This window comes from Tinamus guttatus, unplaced genomic scaffold (genome assembly GCF_059628265.1).
Source record: "Tinamus guttatus ecotype Peru unplaced genomic scaffold, ASM5962826v1 Tinamus_guttatus_pri_ptg001340l, whole genome shotgun sequence".
NCBI classification, from domain to species: Eukaryota; Metazoa; Chordata; class Aves; order Tinamiformes; family Tinamidae; genus Tinamus; species Tinamus guttatus.
In genome coordinates this window covers 103,595-119,784 of record NW_028289874.1, presented here as the reverse complement: position 1 = coordinate 119,784, position 16,190 = coordinate 103,595, and the positions used below count along the sequence as shown (strand labels likewise).

The 16,190-nt window shown below is 60.1% G+C and overlaps 2 protein-coding genes across 2 annotated transcripts in view; both read left to right on the top strand.

Moving 5' to 3' along the window:
• The first annotated feature begins 4,809 nt into the window (after window positions 1–4,809).
• LOC104580621 (E3 ubiquitin-protein ligase HECTD3) lies at window positions 4,810–12,854 on the top strand. Its single transcript, XM_010228125.2, has 21 exons — window positions 4,810–5,178; window positions 5,318–5,478; window positions 5,592–5,684; window positions 6,028–6,163; window positions 6,680–6,795; window positions 7,063–7,176; window positions 8,069–8,151; window positions 8,408–8,573; window positions 9,003–9,084; window positions 9,177–9,359; window positions 9,475–9,527; window positions 9,675–9,739; window positions 9,993–10,096; window positions 10,501–10,614; window positions 10,765–10,854; window positions 10,945–11,151; window positions 11,483–11,612; window positions 12,080–12,154; window positions 12,448–12,529; window positions 12,605–12,676; window positions 12,758–12,854. Exons 1-21 carry the CDS (start codon window positions 4,849–4,851, stop codon window positions 12,840–12,842), a joined length of 2,541 nt encoding a protein of 846 aa, XP_010226427.2. The 5' UTR covers window positions 4,810–4,848; the 3' UTR covers window positions 12,843–12,854.
• Window positions 12,855–14,234: 1,380 nt separating this feature from the next.
• The window catches only part of LOC148590450 (translation initiation factor eIF2B subunit gamma-like), a 95,081-nt gene continuing 93,125 nt past the window's right edge, over window positions 14,235–16,190 (top strand). Inside the window, exons 1-2 of the mRNA XM_088539035.1 lie at window positions 14,235–14,371; window positions 14,488–14,636. Coding sequence (XP_088395161.1) covers window positions 14,489–14,636 — 148 coding nt within the window. The 5' untranslated portion in view covers window positions 14,235–14,371; window position 14,488. The remainder of the gene's footprint in view (window positions 14,372–14,487; window positions 14,637–16,190) is intronic.

The window sequence follows — 16,190 nt, the reverse complement described above, 5'->3', positions numbered from 1 at the left end:
CCCTTGGAATGAGACACAAGAAGAAATGAGATCATTTATCTAGGTTTTAGGAGAAAAGGGGCAGACTGGTGACAGGCGCTGCAGGGGTGCCTGTGGCCACCAGGTGTCATGACAGATCTGCATGCCAAGGCACAGCAGGACCGGGGATGCTGTCCGGGCAGGGCTGCTTTATGTCCCACCAGTTCCTGGCTCCTGTGACCACCTGTGCTTGTCTGCACCACAGGGGATGGAAACTGTCTGCTTCCCTTCTGCTCTGTATCTCCCAGTGAATGCCGCAGTGCAGGCTGGTGGCTGAGCAGCCGTTCTCCCAGGCCCTTCAAGTCTTGGTTTTCCTGTTAGAATTCTTGCAGAGATGTCTCCCAGAGAGCAGGGGTTAGAGCAGCAGCAAACAGGGGAGTTTCAGCCTCTGTTCCCCTCTGCCATGAGCAGGGAGGTGGATGCCCACATTGCAGCGGGTCAGTCCTCCCACCAGGGCAGCAGCAGGACTGGAGATAGCACTTGGTGGAGTTCAAGTGCAGGACATGCTAGTAGGTCAGCGTGCGATGGAGGTGACGGAAGCTTTACAAACTCAAGACCAAACAACATGTTCGTTCACCTTCCCAGCCGTGAGCTGCCAAACGTCAGTTTGCTTTTATTCCCCCTCCCACAGCTCTGGGGTCAGTCTGTTGTCTGGCTGGGCCACCTTTAGTAGAGAGTCACTGAGCCACTATTGCTAGAGTGGGGCTGAGAGGTAGCACTTATCCTGTTGTCTCACACCTCTTGCCTTTCCTCCCTGGAGAAACATGTTATCCAGAAACTGCTTCCAGTCCTAAATGAAGTTTGTCCCTTTACCCGTTTCCTTTGAAACTGCTGTATTCCCAGAGCTGCTGAGAGGAACTGTACTGAAAGGACTGTAGGATCAGGAGAGAATATATGCTGGGGTCTCCCATATCACAGCGAGCAGGGACATTGTTTCTGGGAGCTCTTGCCTGCAGCAAGTCTGCCACACTCAGCTTGATGGGTATGAAGTCCCATCTGCTGCTGGGGTATTTTTGGAGCGTGCTGGGTTATTTCAGAATTGGGCTCTGCAACACGGGGTCTGATTTCAATATCCTGTGAGGACAAGAGCAGGGCAGTGATACCATTCCACTACGGAGGCTGAGTCATTTCCAGATGGTTTGTTTTAAATGGGCAGGAGTGAGCTGGTGAAAGGGCCTTGATCCTCTGGCTTAGGAGGACCTTGCTTAGGAATGTCGGTGAAGGAGCTTTTCTCTTCAGAATAAGCTGGGGAGCCCAGAAAACAGCAGGGTGAGATGGGATTTGAAATGGGCTTGTACATCCTTTCCGAGCACTGATATTTGGGTGGAATTGGGCGTTTTCCAACCTTGTCTGTTTCTAAGATGTGTTGTCTATTTACTGAGCAGAACTAGAAGTAGCAAGAAAATAACGGACTGCTCTGATTTTTCTATTGCATTGAATAGGGCTCTTAGCACAAAGGTCATCAAAGCCACAGATGTGCTCTGTGGCTGGGCAGCGGGTGGCTACCTGGCTACGAGGGGTTGATAGCACTGCCAGCTTGACGGGTTCCCCGGGGTGATGTCCAGGCTGAGGAGAGGCGCTGGTGGCAGCGGGAGGTCGCCCTGGTGGCATCTCTGGAGCAGGGCTGCTGTGGGTGCGCAGTGATGGGTGGCAGCCTTAACCCAGAAGCGTTGGGGCATCTTCATCTTTGGAGATGCTCAAATCTTGTCTACCCGTAGCCCTGAGCAACCTGGTCTGATTCCCTGCCAGCATCACCTCTGGGTCCTTCCAACCTGAAGTACTTTATGACTGTTACTACTCTGTTTTCCCCCATTTGTCCTTTCCTGTTCTTCCTCTTAGTAAGGGCTTTTAGCCCCCTATCTTCACTAACCATTAGATTTATTTTCTGCCATTGGGAAAACACAACTCCGCAAGCTTCCTAGATGGAGTGCCAAGGCTCTGGGGAATGGCCCTAGCTGGTAATGGGGATTACTTTTTCTTTTTAAAAGCACTAGAAGTTACAGGAACCTGGGCCAAGCAGGAGGGTTGCATCTGGAAACTCATGCAGGACACCCTGGGGTTTACTCCTCACAAGCATGTTGAGAAAAGCATTGGTTTATCCTATAGTTTGGGACACTGCATTGTGGCTGCCATAGTGCTGCGTGGGGACGTAGAGACCTGTGAAAGCCCTTCCAAATAACAGGACATGCCGGTCACTACAGTGAGGTCCCAGCTGCGGTCACTGAGAGCTCAGGGGGCGTCTGGGCAAGTGCGGCTGTCGCTGAGCAAGGCCTCGAAACAGCCCTCAGGTGACACTGTTAGTTTGCTGCGCGGAGCTGAGCTGGGGACAGGGAGCGGGTAGCCTGCCTGGATTTCCTCCGTGCAATCCCATATCTCATATGTGGTGATTTATAGCCAAGTGCAAACTGAACTTCTGCTGTGACAGCACGACACGTTGTGGGAAAGGTCAGCCTGGCTCAGCTCCAGCGATCTCAGGAGACAAGTGTAGGTGCCACTGCAGGGCTGCGGCGTGTTCCTCCTCTGATCTCTAACGTGGGTGGTGGCTGTTTCCTACCGTGCCTCTTGTAACACAAGTTAAGGGTGATCGTCCTGCCTGGGAATTTTGCCATGCTGCTGCCCGGGATGGCAGAGCCAGGAGCCGGCGGCTGCGCTGCCCTGCTCTGTGGCCAAATCGCAGGTTCGTATGGGATCGATTTTCGAGAGAATGACACTCGAAAAAGATGCTCATGCCGATGTGCTGAGATGAGGCAGAGCTGCAAAGAAGATGTGTCCACGTGCAGGCAGAGCCGTCAGCTCCACGGGAAGACGGGGAGGGAGCAGGTTGGCACCGCTGGGGTGTAAGTCGCTGCGGGAGGAGCGGGGGACAGGACTAATGCTGTCGCGGCTCGGTGTAGCTGCTCGATGTACGTCTCCTGGTTTTCAGCTTGCTGAATTGTCATAGAATAGCTTCAGGTTATTAATACGCACATGTAGACTAGCTGCTCGTTATTCCACTAATTAATAATTATTAATTAACTAATAATTATTAATAGTTAATACCTTGGAGTATTAAAAGTTATAAATAGGATGACAGGATCTGAACATCCCTACCTCATGTAGGATCTAAAATAAAGTGAACTAACTAATCTTGGTGTTTCTGATCTGTCTTTGCCTGGGGTAGCTGGGGATTCTTCTCGCTCCCGTCATGAGGCAGTGCCAGAGGCTGAGGGCACAAGAGGCAATTGGAGGTGAAGCAGTGGAAGTTGACCACCGTGTTACACTTTGCCCCCAAAGTTTGTCACCAAGGTGGCGTGGGAAATTGATCAGTGCAGCCCTTGGTGTGATTTTGCAGCCAGATTTACAGAGTAAGAGGAGGGGGAGATGCGGGAAGAGGTTCTCCCACCCCTTTGAAGTACCACAGTCCAGGATTCCATCCCTTGCTTTTATTTTTTTTCTTCCAGTGATCTTCCAGCATCTGTGTTACCGTAGAGCTATGAAGTATTTTGGGAGTTATGAAGTATTTTGGGAGTTACGAAGATTTGGGAAAAAAATTGCTGCCAATTTTTTAAGGGAATTGATTGATTTGCACCTGGTGAGCGGGAAGCAGGTCACCAGGACAGGCTTTTGCCTGTGACAGGGTCACTTGTTCTTACAGGGCTGTAGCTGCAGCTCTAGCCCCGTGATTAGCGCCTCAGGCTCCGCTTGTGAGGGCTGGGTTCCTGCCAGGAAGATGTGATCTTTCCACACCTCCAGGAGATGAACGGTAACCACCAGCCACTGACCTGCTCAGCCATCCCAAGGAATAAAAACAGAAAGAGAAGGTTGTGTGCGGAGCCTGGGCCGGGCCACCTGCTTTCCTCCCTGAGCTGCTGGGGTAGAAAGAGGCTCTTTTGCAGGCTGGGGCCATGCACTCGCAGCCCAGGCCGTGTCCCTGGCTGCCGCAGGGCCTCGCGAAGCTGCTCTTCCTGCTCTATCAACCCCGTACTTAATCGTAGCCCCTGTCCCTGGGCCATAAGCAGAGGTGCACAGGCCCCATGGCCGTCGCTGGCAGCAGGAACAAGTGGCCAGCCCTGCTGCCTCGGTGGGAGATAGTCGGGAAGATCCTGCCCAATAGCCCCGCAGGCATGCGGCCTGGCTGCCCGCGTGCCACCCGCTCCCCTTGCGCCTTTGCAGCTAGGGATGGGCCTGGACTCTGCCCCGCCGCGGGCACAGGCAGGCGCCAGAGGGGTGCCCAGACCTTTGAGCTCTGCCCTGTTCGCTGCTGCTCCCGCCCTGCGCCTCCCTGCTCGACCCAGAGCAGCGCAGGGTGGAGCCGGGCCCGTCTCTGCCGCCGCGTCGCAACGCGATGTGACAGCCGCTGTGACATGACGCACCGCGGCCTTACAGCGTGTCCGGGCGCTGCTGGGCGTCGCGGCACCGTTCCTGCTGCCCGGGCACCATTCCTGCTGCTCGGCCGCCACGGCTGCACAGCTTAAAGCCGCTCCGGGGCAGGGAGGCTGCTCCTCCTCCCAGAGCGCTCGGAGCTTCCCCACGGCTGCCTGGCCGCCAACACGCTCTGGGGAAGCCCCGCGCCGGCTTTCCCCACACCCGTGTCCCCGTCCCTGGACCCCCTATTCCCTTCTCTTCCTCCCTCGTCCCGCGGGGTGCCCGGACACCGGGACCGGGCTGCTGTGAAGCCGGGGGCGGCTGCGGCCGGGCAGCCCCGGGCGAGGCCCCGGGCGGAGCGGGGGCCGGGCCGGGCCGGGCGCGGCGGGAGGCGGAGCCGGCGGCGGCGGCAGCGGCCGGGGCGGAGGCGGCAGCGGCCGGTGCGGGGCTCGGCCGCGGGGGCGCGCGGGCCGGAGCGGGGCCGCGATGCGCGCGGGCGCGGAGGCGCCGCACCAGGTGCTGGGCCGGCTGCGGTTCCTGCTGCAGTGCAGCGAGTGCTTCCGCCGCGCCCGCCCGCTGCCCGCCGCGCTCTGCTACGTGCCCCGCGAGGTGCAGTACAAGATCTGCAAGGACCCCGCCGCCGCCGCGGCCGCCGCCGCCGCCCGCAGCCTGCTCAGCGTCTGGGACAGCCCGGGGCCGGCGCGGGGCGGCAAGCGGGCGGCGCGGGCCACCATCGAGGTGCGCAAGGGCGGCTGCCTGCGCGCCACGGGCGAGGAGTACTGCAACGGCGCCGGGCTCTGGGTGAAGCTCAGCAAGGTAACGGCGCCCGGGGCCCCGCAGCGCCCGCTCCCCGCTTCTCAGCAGCCTTCTCGCAGCACCCCCGTGGGACAAGGCCCAGGGGTGCGGCAGAGGCGCTGGGTCCCGACCGTTGTGACAAGTGCAGGTGTGATTTCAGGAGCAGCTCAAAGAGCACAAGGGCTGCCATGACCTGGAGGAGGGCTGGCTCCTGGCGCAGAGATTTGGAGAGACAGGAGATAAGCTGGTCCCAGTCGAGTCTGTGGAGAGGATGCAGTGGCAGCAACAAATGTTCGGGGTTGATTATAAACCTGCGGTCAGGTAGGGCCCAACCTGGGGCTCCCAGCTAGGGCACAGCCGTGTGTGTGTTGCGGAGTCGCGTGTCGCTGATACTGTCCTATCCCTGGGTAACTGCTCTGCTGGGGCTGTTCCAGCTGGGAGCAAGTGGTGGACCTGATGTACTCCACGTGGCTCGGAGGCAACCCCAAGTTCATGGATCAGGACGAGGCTGCGGTGCAGAAGTTTCGGTACGAGCACATCTCCTGGAGGGGGTCCCCACAGGGCCAGGGTCGGAAGGGAGGCCGGACACCACTGCATGCACGCAGTCTTCTCTCCACACGCTGTCGGGTCACCTGCGTGGCACTGTTTTGCCCAGGTTGGGGTGACCATAAACACCCAGCGCGATGGCGGCAACACAGCTGTGTCTGTCAGCCAAAGAGCAGTCCCCATTTGGTGACTGCGGGATGCTGGAGCCATCCCAAGCTGGGGCGACCAGACTGGACAGTGCTGTGAGACAGGCGGGGGGCCGGCTGGGATGTCCGGGGCACAGCCTGGTCACCCCTGTCCTGTCAATGCTGAGCCCTCCTGCAGGTCTCTGCCGGCGTCCTGGAACTACGAGTGCGACGTAGAGCTGGCGCGCTTCCTGCGCGATCACAGCGAGAGGGAGCTGCAGGGACAGGACTGCATGAAGGAACACGTCAACAGCCTCGACGTCTCCTCGCAGGCGGTACGTAGCGCGGCTCCGCCGGCCTGCGCAGGAGCAGGAGCCAGCTGGGCTGGGCAGCCCTGGAAAGCCCCAGAGATGGGAGGAGTAATGAATGACTCTTGCTAAAGCCTCTTCTCGTAAGGGGAGGGAGCTGGAAGGTGCCTGGGTGCCAAGCAGGGAGGAGGCTCCGCTCAGGGCATGTCTCCTGGGGGGAGCTGGAGGTATCCTGGTGAGCCTGGCATGTGCTGGCTAAACTCGGCGTGAGCCGCAGCACAAGGGACACGTGAGCCAGCCAGGCCTGGTGCCTCCTGAGGGGCCGACACAAGTTTTAGTGAAGCTGGTGTGAGTTGGGCAGCTGGAGCAAAGCCCCGCGGCACTCGGTGGCCATGTCCAGCTCGCTCTGGGAGTTGCTGTTCACCAGCAGCCCTGCAGACGCAGGGGCTGGCCCGCTCTGACCTCCTCCGGCTTCATGGGACCCCTCCTGGGGTGGCCCAAGGATGCTCACGCTGCCTCCTTCTGCCCGCTGCGCTCTTCCAGGAGAACTTCGGTGCATCCCACCTGACAGACGGCCAGACAGACACCTTCTGGGAGAGCGAAGGGCCCCAGGGGGAGCACTGGGTGCGGCTCTACATGAAGAAAGGCTCCATCGTCAAGTGAGACCCATGGGTGTCCTCTCCACAGCAGGGGTTGTGCTGGAGATGAGCAGGGTGTGGGGGGCCAAGTGCCTTGTTGTCTTGACTGCAGCTCTTCACCTGGGCTCTCTTTGCCACAACGTGGGGCTCTGGATAGAGGTGGGAGATGGCCGTGTCCCAGGAGGGACGGGGGTGTGCACAGACCTGCTGGCAGGGCTGGGGGCTTCTCCCAGGTGTCTCCACACCCAGGCAGATCCAGACAAAGCTTCCCGCTCTTTTCACCTCCAGGAAGCTGTGGCTGGTACTGGAGTCACAGACCACATCCTACATTCCCAGACGGGTGGCTGTGTATGGCGGGGAACTAAACAGGCTGCAACACCTGAGAAGCGTCCTAATCAGCGAGTGAGTAAGGAGAGAGGAATAGCCTCGGTGCAGCTTGGGCCAAGCTCCTAAACTGCATGTTTGTCCTTGTGGAAGCGCAAGGAAAGGGCAAGGGTAAATCCCAAGCGATCTGTCCCTGTCATGGGCCCTCAGCGGCTCCGAGCTCCCTGGGCTCGGGGTTGTATCAGTTGCTGCAAGAGTGATGTCCACTCATCCTCTACCTGCTGGCTAAGCACCTTGAGCTGTACGTCTGGCCTGTGCTCTCTGAGAGCTCCCTGGCCCCATAACTGCTGCTATGTATTTGACCAGTTCTACTCTAAAAACGTTTGTGTCAACGTATGTTTGAGACATTTCCTGTGAATCCCCCAGGAGCCCCGTTGGGAACAGCATCACGGTCATTTCGCATTTCTGTTCTGCTCTGTCTTTGCTGAATTTATGCTCTTTTCTGGTTCTTCTCTGGACGTGGCTTTCACCTCCTTCAGGATGTCTCTGTTCTTCTGTCCTTCTGCATTCGCTGTCTTCCTGCTGTAGCCCTCGGTGAGCAGAGGGGCTTGTGCCGTGGGGCATTCCGGGTGCATCGCAGAGTCCTAGTTTAGAGTTTGCTTCCCACTTGCTGCTTGGCCGTGGTCGTGTTGCAGAAATGCCCCTTTGGTGCATTGGCCCTGGTGGTTTCGGTAGCCAGGTCTGAGCAGGGTTGGAGGCATTACTGAGACAGGAGCTGGCGCAAGGGCAGCATGGCCTGGAGTGCGGACGGTGCCAGCGGCAGCCCGTCGATGCTGCGGGGTCTGCTGAGGGCTGCAAGGAGCATCTCCGATGGAGATCTCCCTTAGCCCAGCGCCCTGCAACAGGCCTGCCTGGGAGCCGCTGGGGGCAGGAAAGGGGCTCTGCCATCTCCTCTGTGCTGTGTGTGCAGGAGCAGCTACCGTAACGTGTGCATCCTCCGCAACATGAAAACCCACCTGCCGGTCCTGGAGATCCGCATCCTGGAATGCCGGGGTGAGCTCGTGTGGTGAGACCTGGGACTGCCAGCCCAGCAGTGCCCGTAAACCCCCAGCAGCCTTCACAGATGCTTGTAGCTTTTCCCATCATGCTGGCTGCTTCCTTGGTCCCTTGGAAGAAGGGCTGGGGATGAGCCCCTTTGGGATGCTGCAAGGCAAAGCTGGAGGTGGCTCCTTGTCCCCTAGCCCAGCAGCGCTGGGCTGTGCTGGCTGCAGGTCTGCACCCCCGCAGCACCTTTGCCCTTTCTTGGCAGACGGCGGGTACAACGTTCGCCTGCAAGGGATTAAGATCAAGTCCTTCTGGGAGTGGGACCTGGTCCTCAATGTGGACATGTTCCGGCCTGCCAGGCTGGTGCGCTATCCCCTCCTGGAAGGGGTGGACAGGGACACGCTGTACCGGCGGGCTGTGCTCATTCAGAGGTATGGCACGGGACAGTCCTTCACGCGCAGCGAGCCTTGGCCCTGGGGAAGGACCATGCCCAGCCTTCAGCACGGGGTTGCGCTTGTCTTTCCTGCTAGTTCCTGGGGCCAGCACTGACCCACCGGGAGCCCCTCTGCAGTGAGCCGGCCACCGCACCGCAGCATGGGCCATGCGCTAGGGCTGCTCTTGATTGCTCTTTTTCCTAAGGGGCGTCCAAAATAAGCACTGGGACAGAGGATGCTCCTTGGGCACCCCTCGCCACTGGGCCAAGGCCCCTCGGTGGCGAGGACCCGCATGTGGCAAGGTTGTGCTTTGGGCTCCATGCTGGGCTGGGGCAAGCTGAGGTTGTCCATGGGGAAATGCAGAGAGTGTCCTGGGCTCTGCGTGTAGCCCAGCCTGTCCCCACACTGCTCCTCTCTGCTCTCCAGGTTCATCACGCTCCTGGACAGCGTCCTGCACTACCTGATCCCCATCTCGGACCAGACCATCGGCACCTTCAGCGTGCTCAGGGTGAGCGCTTGCAGGGAACTCGTGCCAGGGATGGTGCGTCCGCGCGCAGGCAGGACCGCAGCCCCTGACTCGCCCTGCCTGTGCCTCGGTAGAGCATCAAGCCCTTCCTGCCGCTGTCCAAGCACTGCAGTGCCCTCATCACCCGGTATCTGCAAGACTCGCAGAGCCCCGCTCCGCAGTCCGTGCCCAAGGTGCACATCAACCGGTACCTGGCCCGGGATCACCGTGTCAACCCCGCACTGGACCCCACCTACAAGAACTCCATCTTCACCCAGGTGCCCTTGGCTTGGCCGAGACGGGCTGCGCGCCCTACCCGGGTGCGAGGCAGGGTGTGCGTTTGCTGTGTGAGCCACTGCTCAGCTCCCCTTTCCACCTTGTGCTCCTCTCTAGCTTTACGAAGGCCTCAGATCTTCAGGCAAGAACCAGCAGCCCATGAATTACAGGTAGGGGCCGTGCTGGGATTTCGGGTCTGTGTTCATGGGGTGTCGCTGCCCCAAGCGGGACGTGGGAGGTGCCGGATGCTGCCGAACCCCCACATCCTCTGCCCGGTGTGGAGGAGGCCGGCGCACGGAGCTGCCGCTTCCCCACAGGTGGCCCCCGGACTACACCCAGTGGTGGGAGTGCGACTTCATCTCCGAGGGCATCGTGGACAACGGTGAGAGCCTCCCGTCCGGCTCCAGGGCTCTTCCAAGGGCACCAGCTCGCTGGGGAGCAGCGGGTGGCTTGGGAGGTCGCTGGCTGCTGCAGGGTGCCCATGCTGAGCCTGGTGCGTTCAGGGTGGCAGCCCCGCTCTGCGCCTCGGGATGCTCCCTGCATCTGGGACAGTGCCGGGACAGCCGCCTTGGCCAGGCCCCGTCTCTGTGTCCAGCTTCACCCCCCACGCTAAGCAGCCTCTCTCCACATTGCAGGCGGCGGCTTTCGGGACAGCCTGTCCGATGTGTCGGAGGAGCTGTGTCCCAGCGCGGGCGACGTCACCGTGCCCCTGCCCTTCTTCGTGCGCACGTCCAACCAGGTGCAGCAGCCGCCTACACAGAGCCGGCCACCCACACCTGGCCTGTTGGTGCTCCTGCAGCAGCTGAATTTGGGCTCCGGGAGGTCCTACAGGCTGGGCTCCCTCTTCTGCAAGGGGCTGCCAGACAGACACTGGGGAGAAAAGTCAGCAGAGTGTGACACAGCCCATGGGCTTGTCTCTCAGTTATAATATTTTGGGAATTTAGTCCTATCCGAATGCTTGCAGGGCCATCAGCCTGGCTGCTGTGCACGCACCCGTCTGACAGAGACCTCCTGCATGGTGTGAAAAGGGGCAGGGAAGGCAGGCGAGGGGATGGAGAGGGAGCGTGGAGAGGGAGACTGGGCTGGCCCTGGCCACATGTGTCGCATCTTTGGCTGTGGGTCCTAAACCCCTCTTTCCCGCAGGGTGCTGGTGACACCAGGGATGTGTACGTCCCCAACCCCTCCTGCAAGGACTTCCCCAAATACGAGTGGATCGGGCAGCTCATGGGAGCAGCTCTGAGGGGCAAGGAGTTTCTGGTGAGCCTTGGCAAGGGGGACTGGTGAAGGTCATTGCAGCCCAGGGGCATCAGTCCCTGCTGGGAGTGTCGCCTGGGTGGAGGGCTGTGTGCTCAGGTGGTGCCGTGATGGAGGTGCATGAGGAGGACACGTCTCCACTCCCTCCTGCAGGTCCTGGCTCTGCCAGGCTTGGTGTGGAAGCAGCTGGCAGGGGAGGAGATCAGCTGGAGCAAGGACTTTGCTGCTGTGGACTCGGAGCTGGTGAGTGGGGATGGGGGCCGGAGGTGGCCCTACATTCCTGTGGCTAGCTCGTTGCTCTGCAGCGGTGGCTTTGGCCTGTTTTGGTTCCAGGTGAAGCTCTTGGAAGTGCTGCAGGGGGTCGACAGGGAGGCCTTTGACTTCATGTTTGGCAGAGAGCTGACCTACACAACGGTGCTGAGCGACCAGAGCGTGGTGGAGCTGATCCCCAACGGCAGCAGCACCGTGGTGCGCTACGAGGACCGCAAGGAGTTCATCCGCCTGGTGCAGAAGGCCCGGCTGGAGGAGAGCAAGGAGCAGGTAACACTGTCTCCCAGGGCTGGCCGAGCTGCAAGGTGGACCCTGCCCCATATGGCAGATTCTCCTGGTACCCTTGTAACCAGCAGCGGGTCTGGTCCCTAACTGTGTGCTGGTTGCTGTCTGCAAAAACGTCCCCAGCACCAGTTCCAGCAGGGTGGTCCCTTCGTGCATCCCATGCAGGGGCTGCTCTGAGTCCCAGGGATGGTTCCTGGCTCTGTCGTGAGCTGTGGGCCCTCTCTGAGCTCCCTCAGCCCCTCGCCTCGGTGCTCTGCCAGCTGCCCCAGGCTCAGACCCAGCGTGGTGACGTGGGACCTCTCCTGTGCTCCCCCAGATTGCAGCCATACGGGCTGGGCTGCTCCACGTGGTGCCCCAGGCCATGCTGGACCTCCTTCCCTGGCAGCAGGTGGAGAAGATGATCTGTGGGGAGCTTGAGATCACAGTGGCCGACCTGAGGAAACACAGTAAGTGCTGCGGCAGACTGACTCTGCTCTCTGCTCCGACCGGGCCCTGCAAGCCAGGACCCCATGTTTCTTCTCCTGGTTATGGACAGGGTGCCAACCCTGCTCAGGGGCACCAGGGGCTCCTGGGAGCTCACTGAGCATCTCAAGCCTTTCCAAGCAAGCCAAGGGTGACCCTCGCCTCTATTGCACACAGAGAGGGTCTTGGTAGAGGATGGTGGCTGGGGGAGCCAAGGCAGCTGCTGAGGGGAGCCGAACCTACCTGGCATCGGGTAGGAGGTGGCCCCATCTTCTCCAGGAGCAGGGCTCAGAGTGCGCAGGGTAGAGGAAGAGCAGCCTGCTCCATGCCCCAAGGCTCCCTTCCTCCTCCACTTACACTGTGGAGACTTGCAGAGAGGCTGGACATATCCCACCTTCATTTTTATTTGCTGGGAGTCTCTAAAAAAGCTCTTGTGTGTTCCTTGTCACAGTCACCTTTGAAGAATTCCCCCCCAAGGACCCCCGTGTCGAGATGTTTTTGGAGGCGCTCAACAACTTCACCAGCAGTGAGTGACCCCCCAAGCCTTTCCTCACTCTTCGAGTGTACTGCAGTGGGGTGGCGGGTCCAGGGAGATGGGGTATCCACCACCCTGTGCCCCTGGGAGACTGCCTAGAGACCATGGGCTTCCCTGGGAAGCCATCCCGGGATGCTGAGGCCATCCAGTAACTTTGCTGTGCACTGTGTGCTCCTGGGGTCCCTGTGGCAGGTGGCCAGGGACCCCACTGGCAGGTTGGGGCAATCAAGAGCAGAGCTTGCCGGCCCCGACAGCCCAAGACTCGACCCTCTGCTTCTTCCCAGGGGATCTCAGCCGCTTCCTCAAGTTTGTCACCGGCCGGAGCCGCCTGCCAGTTCGGATCACCATCTACCCGGACAGGACCAAGTGAGTCTGTCCTTCGCTGGCCCGGGCGTCTCTGTGCTCTGGCCATGGCCTCACTCCTTCCTCCTTGCTCCAAAGCTCGCAGGCGGTGGACATGATGCCAGAGGCCTCCACCTGCTCCAGCATCTTCTACTTGCCCACATACTCTTCGTGAGTGGGGCTGGCTTGGGGGTCCCTCCTGTCCCCCTCTCAGTGCCCATCGCAGCTGTGACCCCTGCCTCTCCCTTGCAGGGCCAAGGCGTGCGAGGAGCTGCTGCGTTACGCTGTCTACAACTGCATGTCCATCGACACGGACAGGAACTTCTGGGAGGAGTGAGCGCCCCGAGGGGCCCCCTGGCACGGAGAGCGGCTTGCCGGGAGCCCTCTGCCCCCGGAGACACCAGGATCAATAAAGCCGGAGGCCCCCTTGCCTCTATTCCACTGCAGCCCGTGTTCGCGTGTGCGTGGATTTTGCAGTGCTGGGTGCTCAAGTGGTGCACGGCGCTGCGGGAGGGCAAGCGCTCTGTGCAGCCCAGCCCTCCCCGGGCCCCGCGTGCCCATGGAGCCCGTCCACGGGGCCGTGGCCACCAGGTGCCGCGTGCGGCGCAGCCGCTGCGCGGAGCAGCAGCAGGCGCGGGTCCATCTGCCGCAGGGCCGGGCTCGCCGCGCTCCCCCCGCGCCCACCCACGTTGCGGCCGCCGGCAGGGCCCTTCGCGGAGCGCGTCCCGCGGCACGGCGAGACGCTCGCCAAGCGGCTGCGGCTCGCGGCGGGCGGCCCCGCTCCCGGGGCCTCTCCCCCGGGGCCGTGGCACCCATGGGTGTTCTCTGTCCCTCTAATCGCCCTGGGAACATTTTGCGGGGGTGTGAGGCTGTATCTGGGCCCCATGGGGCTCGCACATGTTGCCGGTGCTGGAGATGCGACTAGGATGGGGTGCAGCTTGTCTCGCACGCAGGGTGCTTTCCGTGCGGAGCTTTTTCAGCCCGAGCCGGTCACCAGTGGGACGGGTCCCTGAGGGCACGGGGATGTTCACAAGGAAGGAAGCCCTGTACGCAGCCTGCGCCTGCCATGGTTTATGGCGCGCGGGAGGCGGCCTGGGCGCCGCCAGGCCAGCCGGGCATGTTGGGGCCCGAGCCCGGCTGGCGCAGGCGGCCGTGCGGAGGCAGCGTGTCCCGCTCGTGCACCTGGCGCAGCCGCTGCTGCCCCAGGGAGGCAAGGGGACCCTCTGCCGCCATCCTCGCACCGGCACCCGCCGTCCCGCTTTGTGTCCATTCAGCCCAGTCCTGAAAGCGCCTCTGCCTGGGCTTTGGCCGGCCCTCCTGCATGGCGAGGAGGAAACTGCCCAGGGATGGGTACAAATGCTCCCCCTCCATCGGCAATGCCCCCTGCACCCTGTCCCCGCCGTAGTGTCCCGTGCGCTCTGCCCCCCTGCAATGACCCTGCACTCCATCTGCGCAGTGTCCCCTGCACTCTGTCCCTCCGCAATGCCGCCTGCATTCGGTCCCCCCCAGCGTCCCCTGCACCCTGTCCCCACAATGTTCCCTGTCCCCGCAATGTTCCCTGTCCCCGCAGTGTCCCCGCCGTTCGGCCCCGCTGCAGTTCCCCGCCCGGCCACGCGGGGGCGCTCTGCTCCGAGCCCCTCCGCGGCCAGGCGGAGATCCGTGACTCGGCGCTCCTCTGCCTGGGATCCGTCCTCTCGGTATTCCTCTCGCTGCCCTGACCGGTAGGGCAGGAAGCGGGATCCATCCTATCGGCGCTCCGCTGCCGCCGTGAGCCATCGAGGCGCTCGGCCGTCCACGCGCGTGCGCAGTGCGCGCCGGCGCCGCCATCGCGGTGCTGTCAGAGCGGCGCTGGGAGCCAGGCCCAAGGTACCGGGGCGGCGCGGGGGGCCCGGGGGCTGCGGAGCGGGCCCAGCCGGGGCCTGGCAGCGCTGCGGGGCCGGCCTGCGCCGAGGGCCCGCACTGCCCGTGTGTTCCCTTTGCAGCATGGAGTTCCAGGCCGTGGTGATGGCTGCGGGCGGCGGCTCCCGCATGACGGATCTGACCTCCAGCATCCCCAAGCCGTTGCTCCCGGTGGGCAACCGGCCCCTGCTGTGGTACCCCCTCAACCTGCTGGAGCGCGCCGGTTTCGAAGGTGAGGCGGCCCCGGCGCGGGGCGGGTGGCCCCGGCCGCCCCCTCGTCTGGGTGCCCTGTCCCTGCTCCCTCGCCTGAACCACGGGGTCCCTCTGCTCCCTGGAGCGGCCTGCGGCAGCCCTCGGCCCCTGCGGCGGCCCCTGCCCCTGCTGCGGCCCTTCCTTAGCGCTGGCTGCCCCTCTTCTGCCCCGCTCCCTCAGGGCTTTTGCCGTGGGTGTGCTTTTCACCAACTTGGTGTTTCTCTTGGTGTTGTTAACTGGGTTCCTCCCCATTGCTTCATTCTCTGATTCGTTATGGCAGGAGATGCGTGTCAGCTCTCTTGGGATGTCCCTTGGTTTGTTGTTCCAGTCTGGCCTGAAGTTCAGGGTTACTTGCTTTGCTTGAGGCACTGAGGCCTTTATTGTTCCCGTGTGGAGCGAGCCTGGGGGTTTTGTATGGAATAGGGCAGGGGGAACTAGCTTAGCTGTAATACAGGTAGGGCAGTTAGTGTATTGTTAGTATATGGTGAGGCTGTAAATTTTCTTTACCTTTTGGATGATGGGCTAAATCTTCCTGTGATGTTCCCTATGCTGCTTATAGAACTTCTTTCTCATACCCATCGTGTACCTGTTTTCTTCATACTTTTGCTGCATTTTGCCCTTCTGTTTCCCCACTTTTTTTTTGTTGTTCCTTTGTGACTACTGTTCTTCTTTCATCCTGAGAATTTTTCTATCATCTGCTTCATTTTTTCTTTCTAAAGATGGTAAGCTTCACTCATGATTTGTCCAGGCTAGTCTCTTACTACTGGAAAAATATGAAGGGATGGAAGAAAGTATAAACTTAAGCTTTTGGGCTTAATTTTATTTATTAAGAAACTTCTAAGATTTTTTTTTTCATTTGGAATTATTTTTTGACAGCTGCTCTTGAAGTCAGCTTTCTGAGTGTTAGTTTTCTTCATTTGTCTGTTCTTCCTTCTCTTCTTTAGGATCATACTTTCATCCTGTGATATGCATTTATGGGCAGCCAAAAACTTCTTTGCAACCATTTCTGTGCTTCTCATGGCTTTTTTTAGCTATTCAGAAATAGCCTTTTCAAGTTGATGCTCCTCAGCACTAGCAGGTGATGTTATGGTAGGAGCTATTGTCTTTATTTTGGTTGCTATGCAGAAATTTTCAGCTTGTTTACACTGTTTGGACCATGCAAGCTTGTGTGTGCATCTCTGGGAAGCAAACTGCCACCTTCCTTCTTTTCTCCTGCTTCCTGAGCAGACCGTTTCCTTCTGTGTTAATGCTCCAGTGCTGCAAATTCTGCCCCCGTTTGTTTGTTTGCTTGTTTGGTTTTTCAGTTGGATCATAATTTGATTACATTTTATGAGTGTTTGCTCCATTCTCTTTATTCCTCACCTGTGCCTGTGTTAGTAAACAGGAGTTCAGCAGGCTGACCGGCCCTTTCCCGTTTGTCCCCCTTGCAAGTTCCTTGTCTCTCATTTGTCCAACTTGCAGGATGTATGCTAAAAGGTGGGAATTCTTTCTCCATCAGGGATTTTTCTCCCCAGTTCAAGATGTTGCTATTCCG